This window comes from Jaculus jaculus, chromosome 11 (assembly GCF_020740685.1).
Source record: "Jaculus jaculus isolate mJacJac1 chromosome 11, mJacJac1.mat.Y.cur, whole genome shotgun sequence".
In the NCBI taxonomy this organism is placed as follows: domain Eukaryota; kingdom Metazoa; phylum Chordata; class Mammalia; order Rodentia; family Dipodidae; genus Jaculus; species Jaculus jaculus.
In genome coordinates this window covers 16,203,878-16,218,611 of record NC_059112.1, presented here as the reverse complement: position 1 = coordinate 16,218,611, position 14,734 = coordinate 16,203,878, and the positions used below count along the sequence as shown (strand labels likewise).

At 43.3% G+C, this 14,734-nt stretch overlaps 1 protein-coding gene across 1 annotated transcript in view; it reads right to left on the bottom strand.

The window, feature by feature from the left end:
* Positions 1-2,938: 2,938 nt before the first annotated feature.
* Usp46 (ubiquitin specific peptidase 46) overlaps positions 2,939-14,734 on the bottom strand; it is a 76,161-nt gene continuing 64,365 nt past the window's right edge. The window contains exons 6-9 of the mRNA XM_045161694.1: positions 10,809-10,892; positions 6,888-7,085; positions 5,835-5,913; positions 2,939-3,822 (exon numbers count right to left, since the gene is read on the bottom strand). Coding sequence (XP_045017629.1) covers positions 3,721-3,822; positions 5,835-5,913; positions 6,888-7,085; positions 10,809-10,892 — 463 coding nt within the window. The 3' untranslated portion in view covers positions 2,939-3,720. The remainder of the gene's footprint in view (positions 3,823-5,834; positions 5,914-6,887; positions 7,086-10,808; positions 10,893-14,734) is intronic.

Here is a 14,734-nt window from a genome sequence, read left to right as displayed (position 1 = left end):
GCACTGCTTTCTGTAGTATCTGGAATCTTCTTAAAATGTTCACAGCTTCAAAATTCAGTTCAGAATGATTCCTTGCATAGGGGCCTGACCACTGACTCACCTGTGTTGAAAAGGATGTTAGATCCTTATGTGTGGCACGTACTTGGATATAATTCTCTAGGAAGAGAATTCCTATTTATTTCTTCAATAAATTTTAATTTTAGAAGCAGGATGTTAAAGTGATTGAAGTGTCACAAGATTGACATTATTATTCAAAGTGCTTAAATGGGTTACATTAAAAAAAAACTAAGATAAAGATTTTAAATTAAAACTACAAGTCTTTTTTTTTTTTAAAGCAACAAAAATCAAGCGAATGCCAAACACACACACACACACACACACACACACTATTTTGGTTATAGAAACAGGAGCCAAAAATAAATTAATGTAATACTAGAAAACAGAAATTTAATTAGGCAGAAAAATAGGAGATAATTTTCTCAGACCCACGTCATTTGCATGAGTTAATCACAACAGTGCTGATAAATACCTTGACCAGAAAACAGCAAAACCAGGGGGAAACGTTTAGTGCACAATATTTTAATACACGTAAGAATACAAAGTCAATCAAAATGAAATGTGGAAAGATAAAATCCATCTGTAATAAAGCTACACTTCAGTATCTAAAATAAGCCCTAAGTGCCAGTTAGAACATAGTTCCTAGCCAGGCATGCCCATGAAATTAAGGGTGCCCATGAAAATAAGTACAGAGGGGCCATTTCTGTCATCTTCCCATCTTATGTTACATCCAAAATATATCCAGGCCGTGAAACCACATATGGATGGACGGCTGCGTATTCCAACCAAGGCTCCCGTTACTTGCCCTTTAAATCAGTCCACTTCATGTTGCATTGGAATGAACTCACAGGACTGTGTATTGCCATTTTACCCAAATTTACTTTTTAAACAAGAAATGGCCAGTATACTGTACCATAATCTAGATGCTAAAACCAATAAGTCACCTATAAAGCAAATGTTTCATTTTTTTTTTTTTTAAGTGTAAAACACTGTAATCTACTTTGAGACACCCAGCAGTTATGGAAATACAGCAGGTTTACTCACACGGGCTGGGAAAGGGCCCACCAAGCCCCCTGGCCGGGGGCTACACTGCTGAGCCTTTGTGCTATCTCTGTGACGTCAGAATAGTCTCCCCATCCCAGACCATCCTCTGCTGTGTGCAAAGAATGAGAGAGGAGAAGTGAGAATGTATTTGCTTTCCTACATAAAGAAAAAATGACTGGGTGGAAGGAGGGTTAGGGAGAAGGTAGCTGCCCAGTGCTTATTTTGTTGTTGAAGAGGTGATTACCAGATAGCTCTAAATTAAATTAAATAAAATAAAATAAAACTGATGGAGTGTCGATGAAGAACTGTGCTTTCCTCTTTCTCTCTGATCATTATTTCCCCTAACCCACACAACCATTTGAGTGTCTGTGCCCTGTGCAGGATTCTCCATAATTATCCCTTTTTGTAATTCTAAAAATCTATTCACGAATACTGAATTTTAGCTTCCTTTTAGCTTCTAAAAGCCCTTTACATGTTCAAAAAAAAACAAAGGCAAGGAAAAGGTACTGAACCCTGTAACAGCAGCTAAGGCTTCCAATTGAAACACTGTCTAATAAATTAGCTTCAAGAGTTGTTTCAAACATAATTTTAATAGTTTTTTTTTTTCTTATGAATCAGTTTCCAAACCTATTAAAGATCCACCATCTTTTCTTAACCTCTGTATCTTGCAGTCAAATATAAGGGCGACATAGGGTACAAACATTTCCCTGGCAATGACCTTCACTTGGAAAGTGTCTCTCCTCCAAGGATAAAGGTCCACCTCCCAGGGAAGTGATTAATACACATTTCATGGAGGAAAAAAAAAAATCAATAAAATAGTTATAAATATGAATTTGCCTCAAAGCAAGGCAAGGTACATTTTTGTCACTTGCATAACGTATGAGGATCATCACCCTGTTTTGTCTTCTCCAGTGAAGAGTGGAACATTTCACTTCACGTGGGAACAAATGAAGTGCTGGCATGCTTAAGTTCTCAGCAATAAAAGTTCAAGGTATTTCAAAAAAAATAAGAAATCCAGTTTTCATCTTGATAAAGTGCTATCCTCTTTCAGAGTTGCAAAATGGTCACCAGCATTCTCCCTTCCCATTTTAGTTCACATTATGCCAAGAGTTTGCATGTTCGTTCACTGACGTCTTAGGTAACAAAGTAACGTGTTCACAGTATATGATAGTGTATGGAAGTCCACTGACGTTCCCCAAAGGAAGCCAAGATCTAGGACTCTTGGTATTTATAAGAAACCAAAAACCAGCTCAACAGTAACACACCAAATTGACCCTTTTAATAAATGGTGCTAATACTCAAATGCTCTAATAAATACATACATAACCAAAGTGGAAAATAGTGAGATGAGGTTCTTCCAAAAAAACAAAAACGGTCTTGTCAAGCATCGTAGGAATCTGAGCCAAAGAAATAGTCACCATGTTGTTCATTCCCCCACCTGCCCCCCAACACTTCCTGTGACCCACCTCACACCCGGTTACCTCCAGCACTCTCTACCGAGAAGGTTGCCTATTTAGCCCTGGGACTCTTCAGTGCCTCAGTAAACTGACTAAACATATTTAAAAAAAAAAAAAAAAAAAATGAAGCTGTCTGATCACCTGATGGCTGTCGAGGTGTTTTTGTTACCCCTGATAGGAAAGATGGCTGAGGAGCGATGTGCCAGCAAGGCGGTCCACATGGGGTCTTGACCCTCAGCCCACAGATTGTGAGACGTCAGTAGAATTGCAAAGACAGCCTGAAAAGCTTAGCAGAACAAATACTACTGAAGAAAAAAAAAAAAAAAATATATATATATATATATATATACATATACATATACATATACATATACATATACATATACATATACATATACATGGCTACAAATTAACACCATTGAGGTGGTTTCCCCCAAAACTTGGTTCTGGTAGAAAGGTGAAGAGCAACATCTTACTGTCCACAAAAAGTCCTTCCTCTTGCCTTTGTCTGCCCTGAGCTCCATATATGGCATCTTAACCCTGGTGCCCGTGCTTAGCCACCGCCATGGACAGCTTCTCTCGTCAGCCTCTTCCATGGGGAGGATGGATTTGAGCTACCGGGGTTCCTTTGAAACATTCTCACTTACACACACTTAAAGCTATAGTCACAGCCCTGCCTAAAAACTGAACATCCATCTGATCCTTCCTCTGTCAGAAAGAGGCAGACTAGCTAGAAAAAACAAAAAACAGGTAACGGTGCTTCCTGGGACACATTAAAGAAACGCATGGAAAGGGGACCCCAGAAGCCATTTGGGAAGTTAAGTATATACTCAAAATGGACCGACATTTATAGGAAATGTCATTCTAACGCATCCAAACATACCGGCATAGCATTCACCCAAGTCCTAAAATTAGCAACTGTTATTCATCGAAATCTTACTACAATCGGATTGCAGGTAACTCTACCTCGGACCAAAATAAAACCAGGAGCGGTGCTGTGTGGAACAAAAGAGACACACGGAAGAAGTTGAACGAGCCAGACCCTTGAGACTCGGAGTGGTAACACCAGTGGGCTGCTGGGGAAGGAGGGGGTCAGCAGAGAAACAAGATGATAGTGCTTTGAACATTTCCCCCACTTGGATTAGTCCCACAGTTCTTTAAGTTATTCTCTTGACTGATAAAATAGAATATATCCAGATTCTGAATTTTTTGATATATCTGATGTCAGGCCGTAGAATTCTTCAATAGCTTGAGCATCTATTTTCTGCAATGAAGGAAAAATTAAAGAGAGCAATTATTTACAGATTCCTGAGAAAATTTTACAAAATGACTAGAATTACAGTAAACATAAAGAAGCATGAGTTGTTATGAAATCATAGTTAGGAACTTTTGATAGAAAATGTTCAATTCCATAGACCTCACAGAAAGGCATCATTCCCTGAAGTGCAAATCGCTGGGGAAGAAAAACACACTTTCAGATGGGGATGTGGCTCAGTCGGTAAAGTGTCTGCCTAGCAAGCTTAGAGTCCTGGGTTCAATTCCCAGCATGACACAGGCTGGGAATATCGATGTGTCTGCAATCCCAGCACAACATTGTCACTGGATGTTGGGACATGGTGGGTTCCAAGCCAACACAGGGCCAGGGCCAGACCTGCCTTCCTACCACTTCCATGAACACATCAGTGGTCTGTGTTCCTAATAAGAAAGTCTTCTTATGATATCCAGGGAGATATGGGCAAATTTCATTAGGAAAGGAAAAAGGAAGGAAAGGAGGGAAAAAGATAGGAAGAAGAAGGAGAGAGAAGGAAGAAAGGGAGAGAGAGAGAGAGAGAGAGAGAGGGAAGGAGGGGAAGAGGGGGAGGAGGGGGGAAGAGGTGAGAGAAGGAAAAGAGAAAGAAAGAAGGGAGGAGAGGTCAGAAAGAAGAGAGAGAAAAGACAGAAAGAAAAGTAAAAAGAAAGACAAACCACAAGCCATCCCCTTACCTATCATCAACCATACAAAACCTAGGAATCCTATCACTGAGATGGTACACTGGAGGGTCTGGGAATAATCTTAATTCTTTCAGGCCATCAGAGTTCATTCAGAGTGTAATTCTACCAAAATACTCCAGTAGGTTAAAATAGATCTTGCCTTTGAGTGTAGAGTTCACTCCAGCTAGTATTCCTTGGCCATGAAATCAATATATAAAATGCTTTAATGTAAGATAAATATTTCCAGGTGCAACAAATTAATATATGTATATGATTGTTTATTTTTATTATTTATTTATTTGAGAGAGAAGCAGGGGAATGGATGCACTAAGGCCTCTTGGCTGTTGCAAACTCCAGATACATGTGCCACATTGAGCATTTGGCTTTACTTAGGCACTGGGGAATTGAACCTAGGTCAGCAGGCTTTGCAAACAGGTGCCTTTAAACCTCTGAGCCACCTCCCCAGCCCATGAGTATATGCTCTAAACAGCAACCAGTACAAGAAAATTTTGTTATAACAAAAGAATTGCAATAGACTTCTGAAGTCTATTGCTTGCCCTGTACCAGAGACATGGTAATAAACCAGAATTGCTTTGTAGTTCAATTTATGACAAAGAGATGCCATGTCCATGACTGGTCATTTAACAGTAACCATCAGTAATGAGTCCACAGTCATACTCCTGATCCCTTTCTATGCAAAAAGGAACCAACTGAATTCAATTTTGATAGAAATGTTAAGTTTTGGGGACTGCTCAGAGATGGCTCAGCAGTTAAGGCACTTGCCTGCAAAGCCTAATGACCCAGGTTAGATTTCCCCAGTACCCACATAAAGCCAGATGCACAAAGAGGTGCACACATCTGGAGTTCGTCTGTAGCAGCTGGAGACCCTGGACTTTCTTTCTATCTCTCTCTCTTTCTCTCTCCCTCTGCTCTTTTCTCCTCTGTCTCTCTGTCTCTCTCTCTCTCTACTTGAAAATAAATAAATTCAATTAAAAAGTATTTACAAGCAGGGCATGGTGGCACACGCCTTTAATCCCAGGACTCAGGAGGCAGAGGTAGGAGGATCACTGAGAGTTCAAGGCCACCCTGAGACTACATAGTGAATTCCAGGTCAGCTTGAACTAGAGCAAGACCCTACCTTGAAAAACAAAGCAAAACTAAAAAAAAAAAAAAAGATTAAAAAAAATGTAAGTTTTTACTAGTGGAAAACAGACCACTTTTAGAGCATATACACAACAGTCTTGCCCTCCCCCCATTCCATCTATATGTACCCCACACCTATTGGAGAATAATCTCCATACCAACCTCTACAATGTCGTCATCAAACAAAAGCCAGAAGCCATGACTTTTCACAATGGTAATGTAGTGCCCACGGTTAGGACCACTAGAAAAGAACAAATGGAAGAGAACCAGGTAAACCTTTACTTCCTTCCAAAACTCCCCCTAGCTCTTCATTGCTTGACTCACTAGAGCAAAAATCTGTTGTCAGTGAGACAACGAATGTGAGGCAGCCAGCATACAGTGGCATGTATCTGTAGTCCCATCTACTCACTGGCTGAGGCAAGAGTTCAAGTCCAGCCTGGGCACCATGGCAAGTTCCAATCTCACAAAAAAAGGGGGGAGGGGGTGGAGGGATTGCTTTGTGGTTAAGGAGCTTGCCTGCAAAGCCAAAGGACCTCAGTTCAATTCCCCAGGACCCACATTAGCCAGATGCACAAGGTGGTGCATGTGTCTGGAGTTCATTTGTAGTGGCTGGAGGCCCTGACATGTCCATTCTCTTTCTCTCTGCATCTCTCTCTCTCTCTCTCAAATAAATAAATAAATAAATATTTAAAAAATAGAATTTTGTTTCAGTTGGTATCTATAAAGATTCCTAAATACAACAAACTAACACGTGTCTGCATTATATACATTAAACAATCAATACAAGAACATTTTTATGATAAATAAATTTTAATATAACTCTGAAATCTATTGCTTTTCCTGTACCGTACTTTACAGCAACAGAGGGATACAAAAATATACGAAAGGGATGCCGTCAAAGCCTTGAGAATCTAATTGGGACAGCAGGAATTGAAATTTGACAAATGTTAACATCTAAACGGTTACTGTCATGTTGACTATATAACAGAAAACGGAACGAAATAAAAATCTGCGCGTTCTTGGGACTTGGTTGGATACGTTCAATGGGTATCCCAAAGTTCATGTGCCACACATTGAATCTCCAATACCACAGAATGTGAGCGGTAGCCCCCATGTTTTGTTGAGGCAGGATCTTGCTACATAGATAAAGCTGGCCTTGAACTTACAACCCTCCTGTCCCGGCCGTGTGCCATGGCCTCCCAGGGCCACTTTTACCTGCCACAGTGAACCACCACGGCCACCAGGTCATACATGCGGTCCAGGTTGACGGCGTCGCTGGAGGTGTTGAAGAGCCGCAGCTCCAGGGGGAAGACGACCCGGTAGGACAGCTTCGTGTACCTGTGGAGCTGCTCCATGTACTTGAACCGCTTCAGGTGCAGGGCCAGGATCATGGGCAGCTTTTTGACCCTCATCCTAAGAAAGCACGAGACACAAAGTCAGCTGCAGCCAATGCGGGTCGGGGGAAGAGAGCGCACAGTTGCCTGTGCAAATAACAAAGGTTGCGCCTACTTTACATCTGAGCATGCGCAACCTCAAACACCCAACTGTTTTTGCTAGATGACCATTAACATTGCTGAGTAAAATCTGTCACACAGCAGCTGCTTTTTAATTATTATTTTATTTGACAGTGATAGACAGAGAGAGGAAGAGGCAGATATAGAGAGAAAGAATGGGCGCGCCAGGGCCTCCAGCCTCTGCAAACGAACTCCAGACGCGCGCGCCCCCTTGTGCATCTGGCTAAGGGGGGGGTCCTGGAGACTGAGCCTCCTACCGGGGTCCTTAGGCGTCACAGGCAAGCGCTTAACCGCTACGCCATCTCTCCAGCCCAGCAGCTGCTTCTTTTGCAGAGAGAGGGCCTTCCAGCTACCCTTCAGGTCCCCTGAGCTGTGAATGGATGCAATTAAGGTACCTGTGATGCTCAGCTTCTGCACATTCTTGATACATACTAGGTTTTTTTCTTTTTTACTTTTTTAAATTCTTTTTTTGATACATACTATTTTAAAAGGACTAGTCCTGAGAGACTATTTATTGAAGAAAAAATAAATCTAAGGTAAAACCCTGTTCGTGGGTTGGACAGATGGCTCAGCAGTTAAAGTACTTGCCTACAAAGCTTAATGACCCAGGTTCTATTCCCCAGGACCCACGTAAGCCAGATGCACAAGGTGGTACATGCACCTGGAGTTCATTCACAGTGGCTGAAGGCCCTGACACACCTATTCTCATATTCATTCTCTGTCTCTTTCCTTGAAAGTAACTAACTAAAACAAATATATATATTTAAAACCCTGTTCATAAATACATGATAAAATGTTTTTCTTGCAAGATTGAGGAACTGAGTTCACTCCTTGGAACCCATATAAAAATGCCAGTGAGACCTTTCAGTGTTGGGGAGACTGACATAGGAGGATCCTTGGGGCTCACTGGTCAGCCAGTCTAGCCTACTTGGAAAGCTCTGGGACAGTGGGGGACCTTGTTTTTTAAAAGTTGAATGAATAGAGGCTGGAGAGATGGCTCAGCGGTTAAGATGCTTGCCTGCAAAGCCTAAGGACCCAGGTTCAATTCCCCAGGACCCACGAAAGCCAGATGCACAAGGTGGAGCAGGCATCTGGAGTTGGTTTGCAGGGGCTAAAGGCACTAACACACCCATTCTCGATCTCTCTCAAATAAATAAATACAAATAAAAATTTTAAAATTATTTCAGGTGAATGGACTCACCAAAGACGACACACCTAAGTGGTTCTTTAGTGTCTACATGCTCTTGCACCTCCACTCACAAACAGGCAAACACACACACACACACACATTCGTGTTTGTAAGTAAAATGTAAAATAAAATAAATAAAAATAAGCAAAACAAAACCATCATTAGAGCCAGGTATGGTGGTGCACACCTTACAAACCCAGCACCAAGGATAATGCCAAGTTCTGAGCTAAAACTGCCTCAAAAACAAAACAAAACAAAAAAATCAGAAGAAATAACAATTATAGGAAGCCCTCATGTTTTATAAGAACACAATTTAATGTATAAAATATTTTATTTTATTTATTTATTTGACAGAGAAAGAGGGAGACAGGGAGAGAGAGAATGGACACACCAGGGCCTCCAGCCACTGCAAACAAACTCCAGACGCATGCGCCCCCTTGTGCATCTGGCTAACATGGGTCCTGGAGAATCAAACCTGGGTCCTTTGGCTTTGCAGGCAAACACCTTAATTGCTAAGCCATCCCTCCAGCCCAATGCATAAAATATTCATGCCTGAACAGAAAATACCTTCCTACCGTACAGGCAGACCTGGGCCTTGGGCAGACCGAACTCATAAGGACAGGAAGACGCAGAGATGACTTGTCTGTCCACTAAAATGTGTTACTTACCCAACAGCTCCACAGTTATCTACTACAGCAGCTGGCTTCCTCTCAAGTTTAGAGGCAGTAAGGAAAGATACAGGTGGCTGGGGTTGAGTGTTGGGGATGCTGGGCACGGAAATCATCTCAACTTTAGGTCTGACCCCTGAGGACTTTAGACAGCATGACTGCATATCTATAACCACCTGGAAATCTCCAGAGCCGGGGCTGGGGAGACGGCTCAGACTTGCTTGAAAAGCCTGATGGCCTGGGTTCACTTCCCCAGTACCCATGTAAAGCCATATGCACAAAGTGGCACATGTGTCTGGAGCTCTTCTGCAGTAGCAGGATACCCTGGTGTGCTCTTTCTCACCTTACAAATAAATATAATAAATGTAAATTAAAAAAGAAATCTCCAGAGCTATCAGCAAGATAAATTTTATTTATTTACTTATTTAAGAGAGAGAATAGGCATGACAGATCCTCTAGCCACTGCAAAGGAACTCCAGAGTCATGTGCCACCATGTGCATCTGGCTTATATGGGCACCGGGGAACTGAACCTGTGTCCTTTGGCTTTGTAGAAAAGCACCTTAGCCACTAAACCACCTCTCCAGCCCCCAAATATTTTATTTTTATTAACTTATTAGAGAGAATGGGAATGCCAGGGCCTCTAACCACTAGAAACAAACTCCAGTTGCATGCACCACCATGTGCATCTGGCTTATGTAGGTCCTGGGGAATGAAACCTAGGTCCCCTAGGCTTCACAGGCAAGCACTTTAACCACTAACCCATCTCTCCAGTAGAGCAAGATAAACTTAAACTCAACACTGCCCAGGCTGATGTAAATGTCAAGCATCTTGACACCTGGTGGCAGATTCTGGAAACTACAGGCTATCTCAGATCACCCAAGAGCTGTAACTGGCAGGTGCTGGTAAAAAGATGGGAACCTTGGGGTTTATGCCAAATCAGTACACAATAATCTTCTTATCACCTCTGACTATAAATAATCTGTCCCTAGCCCCCTCAGAACTTAAGTGATAGATTTTCTTTCTTTCTTTTTAAATCTTTGGCTATAAATAAAGAAATGCAATGTCTAATGTCCAAAATAATACTGGGTTGTCTACTGTGTTAAGAACTTTATATAGCTTATTGTTTTGTTGTTGTTGTTTTGTTTTGTTTTGTTTGGATGTAGGGTTTTACTGCAGCTCTGGCTGACCTGGAATTTACTAAGTAGTCTCAGAGTGGCCTCGAACTCACGGTGATCCTCCTACCTCTGCTTCCTGAGTGCTGGGATTAAAGGCGTGGGCCCCCACGCCCAGCTTTTGTTTTGTTTTGTTTTGTTTTGTTTTGTTTTGTTTTGTTTGTTTGGAGGTAGAGTTTCACTGCAGCTCAGGCTGACCTGGAATTCACTATGTCTCAAGGTGGCCTCAAACTCTTGGCGATCCTCCTACCTCTGCCTCCCGCGTGCTGGGATATATAGTTTATCTTTAATCACAAGAGGCGAGGGGTTACACCTGATCCCTGTTTGTTTACCCGGCATCCTACCTGGCATTGGCAGTACTTAGTATTCATGGAATGAGTGATTAAAGGAATGAAGCAATAGACAGATGGGCACACTCTCCAAGGATGGCATTCTTCTCAGAGTCTGGATGGTGAGGAGGATCACCAACCACCGCTCCCCGCAGGCACACACAAGCTCCATGAGGCTGAGATTTCAGACCCAACCTTCCCAGTGCTACAGCCCCCCTCTTTCTCCCCGCCCAAAGCCCTCCCGAGTTCAGTCCTTCACGTACCTTTTCTGGGCCTCCTGTTTGCTGCAACACGTTTCACAATAGTATTTCTGTTCGCTGCACAGCGTTTCCGTATTGCTGAAGTCTCTGTAGAGAGAGACGTTTCCAGCTTTAGAGAAGTTCATACCTGCTGAATGTATTCCGTGTTAGCTCCCTCCTTGACTTGCAGGTGCAGGGCGATTTTACAGTGAAAATGGGAAAAACGTCACAAAAGATCACATCTACTGGACTAGGTGGTAACTTCACTAGGAGAGCCTTTTACATAGAGCTAGACTGAGCCTGGCGTGGTGGCACGCGCCTTTAAATCCAGCACTTGGGAGGCAGAGGTAGGAGGATTACTGTGAGTTCGAGACTACATAGTGAATTCCAGGTCAGCCTGAGCTACAGTGAGACCCTACCTCAAAAAAAAAAAAAAAAAAAAAAACCAAAAGGTAAAAAATAAAATGCAAGTGACATCATTATGTGCATGAAAAGTCGTATCTCAGAGGGTCCATATTTCAAAGGCCACAAGAGTACAGACGGTAACAACTAAACCATACGCTATCACTGCTGTCTTCTATTCAACTAGGAAAACCCCAAGTTGGGGCTGGGGGTGCAGCTTATGCGCAAAGCCCTGGGTTCCACCCCCAGCACTGCACAAACTGGGCGTGATGGTGCACACCTGCGTCATCCTAGCACTTGGGAGGGAAGTGGAGGCAGGAGGATGAGGAAATCAAGGTCGTCCTCTCACACAGCAAATGAGAAGACCGGACGTGAGAACCCAAGTCACTGAGAGGGGACAGTCCCCACCCACTCCTGCTCCCCACTTCTGCCCAGAGAATCAGGACTTCAGTTGCCTCCCTGGAGGGAACAAAAGCCATTGTGACTGCTCTGTGTATGTTCATCTTATCAGAGAAGGTTTGACTCTGCTACTTAAGAGTTTTTCATTTTCTAAATGTCATGGCCTTTCATTCTTTTCTGGTCATCGAGATGCTGCTCAGCATTTATTTCTGTGGTTGGCTTCAAAAGGCCGAAAAGAACGTCCAGGGTATAATAACAGCCTGCAGTTTTGAAAAAGGCCTGAGACATTTCCTCATTCACGGAATCTCCTCGCAGCAGCTTGATCTGATTTTATTAAGCAGGAAACGATATTTAAATGGTGTTAATGGCTCTACTGCTTCTATAGCACATAACAAGAAGAAAAAAAAAGAAGAAACAGATTGTTCATTCATTAAAGTATGGACACAATCCCCTGGGCTGGATCCTGGGGATTTGGGGAGAGGAATACTCACACAGCTTTCCATGTGACCACAGTTACAAGTGTGTCTGTTTCCACTGCCCAGAACCCCCCAGAGCAGCAATTGTGTTTCTCTCAGGAATAACACCCCAACTGCCACACTGCAGACTGTGGTCATTAGACCCTGACTAAGCTGCCCTTATCTTCTGCCTCCTCCTCTCTGCCCAGCCGCCCGGACCTTGGGCTGCCCCTCTTCCTGTCTCAGGGAACTGGCACAGAGAGCTCTTCCCAGAGGCCTCCACGGCTGACTGGGCTGGTTACTTAGAGCTCGGTGAGCCCTATCTTCCTCTTTGTGCATTTCCCTGACCATCTGAAGAAACCCACCCCACCCCAGCATGATGTTGCTGGGTTTTCCTCAGTGCCTGGGTCCCCAACTAAAACTAATCTTCCCTATGTTTCCCTTCTAAGCAGGGCAGGGGGCGCAGGGAGAATCTTGTCTGCTGTCTCATTGAGCCAAATTTTATTTTATTTTATTTTATTTTTTTATTTTTATTTTTTTTTGGTTTTACGAGGTAGAGTTTCGCTCTAGTCCAGGCTGACCTGGAAATCACTATGTAGTCTCAGGGTGGCCTCAAACTCATGGCGATCCTCCTACCTCAGCCTCCCGAGTGCTGGGATTAAAGGCGTGCGCCCCACGCCCAGCTTGAGCCAAATTTTAATGGATGCTGAATGGATGGAGTATAAAGTCCAGGGAATAAGAGAATGGTTTTAATTTTTTTTGTTTTGTTTTGTTTTGTTTTTCAAGGTAGGATCTCACTCTAGCCCAGGCTGACCTGGAATTCACTAGTCTCAGGGTGACCTCAAGCTCACAGTGATCCTCCTAAGTCTGCCTCCCAAGTGAGGGGATTAAAGGCATGCAACACCACACCCAGCTTTAATATTTTATTTTTATTTATTTGAGACAGAGAAAGAGAGGTAGACAGACAGAGAAGGAATGGGCATACCAGGGCCTTTAGCCACTGTAAATGAACTCCAGATACATGCACCACTATGTGCATCTGGCTTACGTGGGTACTAGGGAATCAACCCTGGGTCCTTGGGCTTCACAGGCAAGCACCTTAACCACTAAGCCATCTCTCCAGCCCCACACGAGAATTAAACTGGAGGAATTCAGGATGCTTCCCTCTAGAGGTGATGTCCCTAGCCAGGTTCTCACATGGGTGAAGTGTGTCCGAGTGACAAGAGTTAGGGAAGAGTTAGTAGCAGAAGCAGCACGGTGCTAAGACACAGACATCAGGGGTGAGGGAGACCCATGGCTATATTGAGGACAGCCTCAAATGCTACTACGACACTGATACACACCCTATGGAGCAGGAGCCCCCAAAGAGAACTCAGCTAGGACACGTCATAACGAGATAGTGCTTTTGAGAAATACCAATCGGGGGCCAGGGAGATGGTTCAGTGGTTAAAGCTGTTTACTTGCAAAACCCGGGTTCAATTGCCCAGTACTTACAAAAAGCCAGATGCACAAAATGGCCCATGCATCTGGAGTTCATTTGCAATGGCAAGAGGCCCTAGCATGCCCACTCTTGGTCTCTGTCTTTCAACAAATAAATAATTTAATAGAGTCAGAGAGGCTGGGAAGATTGCTCGGTGGTTAAAGGTAATTGCTTATAAAAATAGTAGTTGCAGTTAAACATTTTAAAATTTACCCCAGGGGCTAGAGAGATGGCTTAGCAGTTAAGGTGCATGTCTGCAAAGCCTGAGGACACATGTTCAACTACCCAGATCCCACTTAAGCCAGACTCATAAGGTCACACATGCACACAAGGTGGCGCATGTGTCTGGAGTTCAACTGCAGTGGCTGGAGGCCCTAGCACACCAACTCTCTCTCTCTCTCTCTCTCATAAAAAATAAATAAATAAAATTCACCTTGGGACAAATCTACTAAGAAACACATACCTTTATAAAGGAAACTCTAGGGCTGGAGAGATGGCTTAACGGTTAAGCGCTTGCCTATGAAGCCTAAGGACACAGGTTCAAGGCTCAATTCCCCAGGACCCACATAAGTCAGATGCACAAGGGGGCACACGTGTCTGGAGTTCGTTTGCAGTGGCTGGAGGCCCTGGTGCACCCATTCTCTCCCTACCTATCTGCCTTTTTCTATCACTCTTAAATAAATAAATAAAGGAAACTCTAAAACTTTATGGAAACATATGCAAGGAAACTTAACCAGAAGGGGAAAAGCTAAGATCCTGGATGAGAAGACGTGCCTGTCCTGTAGAGCCAGGACATGCCCAAGTTCCCGTCTGTACTTGATACACTGCCAATTAAAAGCTTAAACCACTCAGCAAAACTGTTGAAAAACTGATTCGGCAAAGGGAATTCTTAAGTAATGCTTCCAGTGACTTCCATGGCATGACCCAACAGATGCTGGCACTGTCTTGGGAAGGGCACTGGACTAAACCAATGTGGCCATGAGCTACAGGAGGTGCCAGGCCCTGCGTAGCCTCTTGGGAGCCAGAGGATCAACACGCAAAACCCACACTCCCTGGCGCTGGGAAACTTGGCTTAAGGAGGCGGCGGTGTGACCTCTTCTGGCTGCTCATTGGAAAATGTGTGCTTTATCTCAATTGTCCTTGCAAGGCAGTTTTGATTTGGGGGTGTTTATTTATTTATTTATTATTTTGCCTCTTTCTCTTTCTGTGGCTCC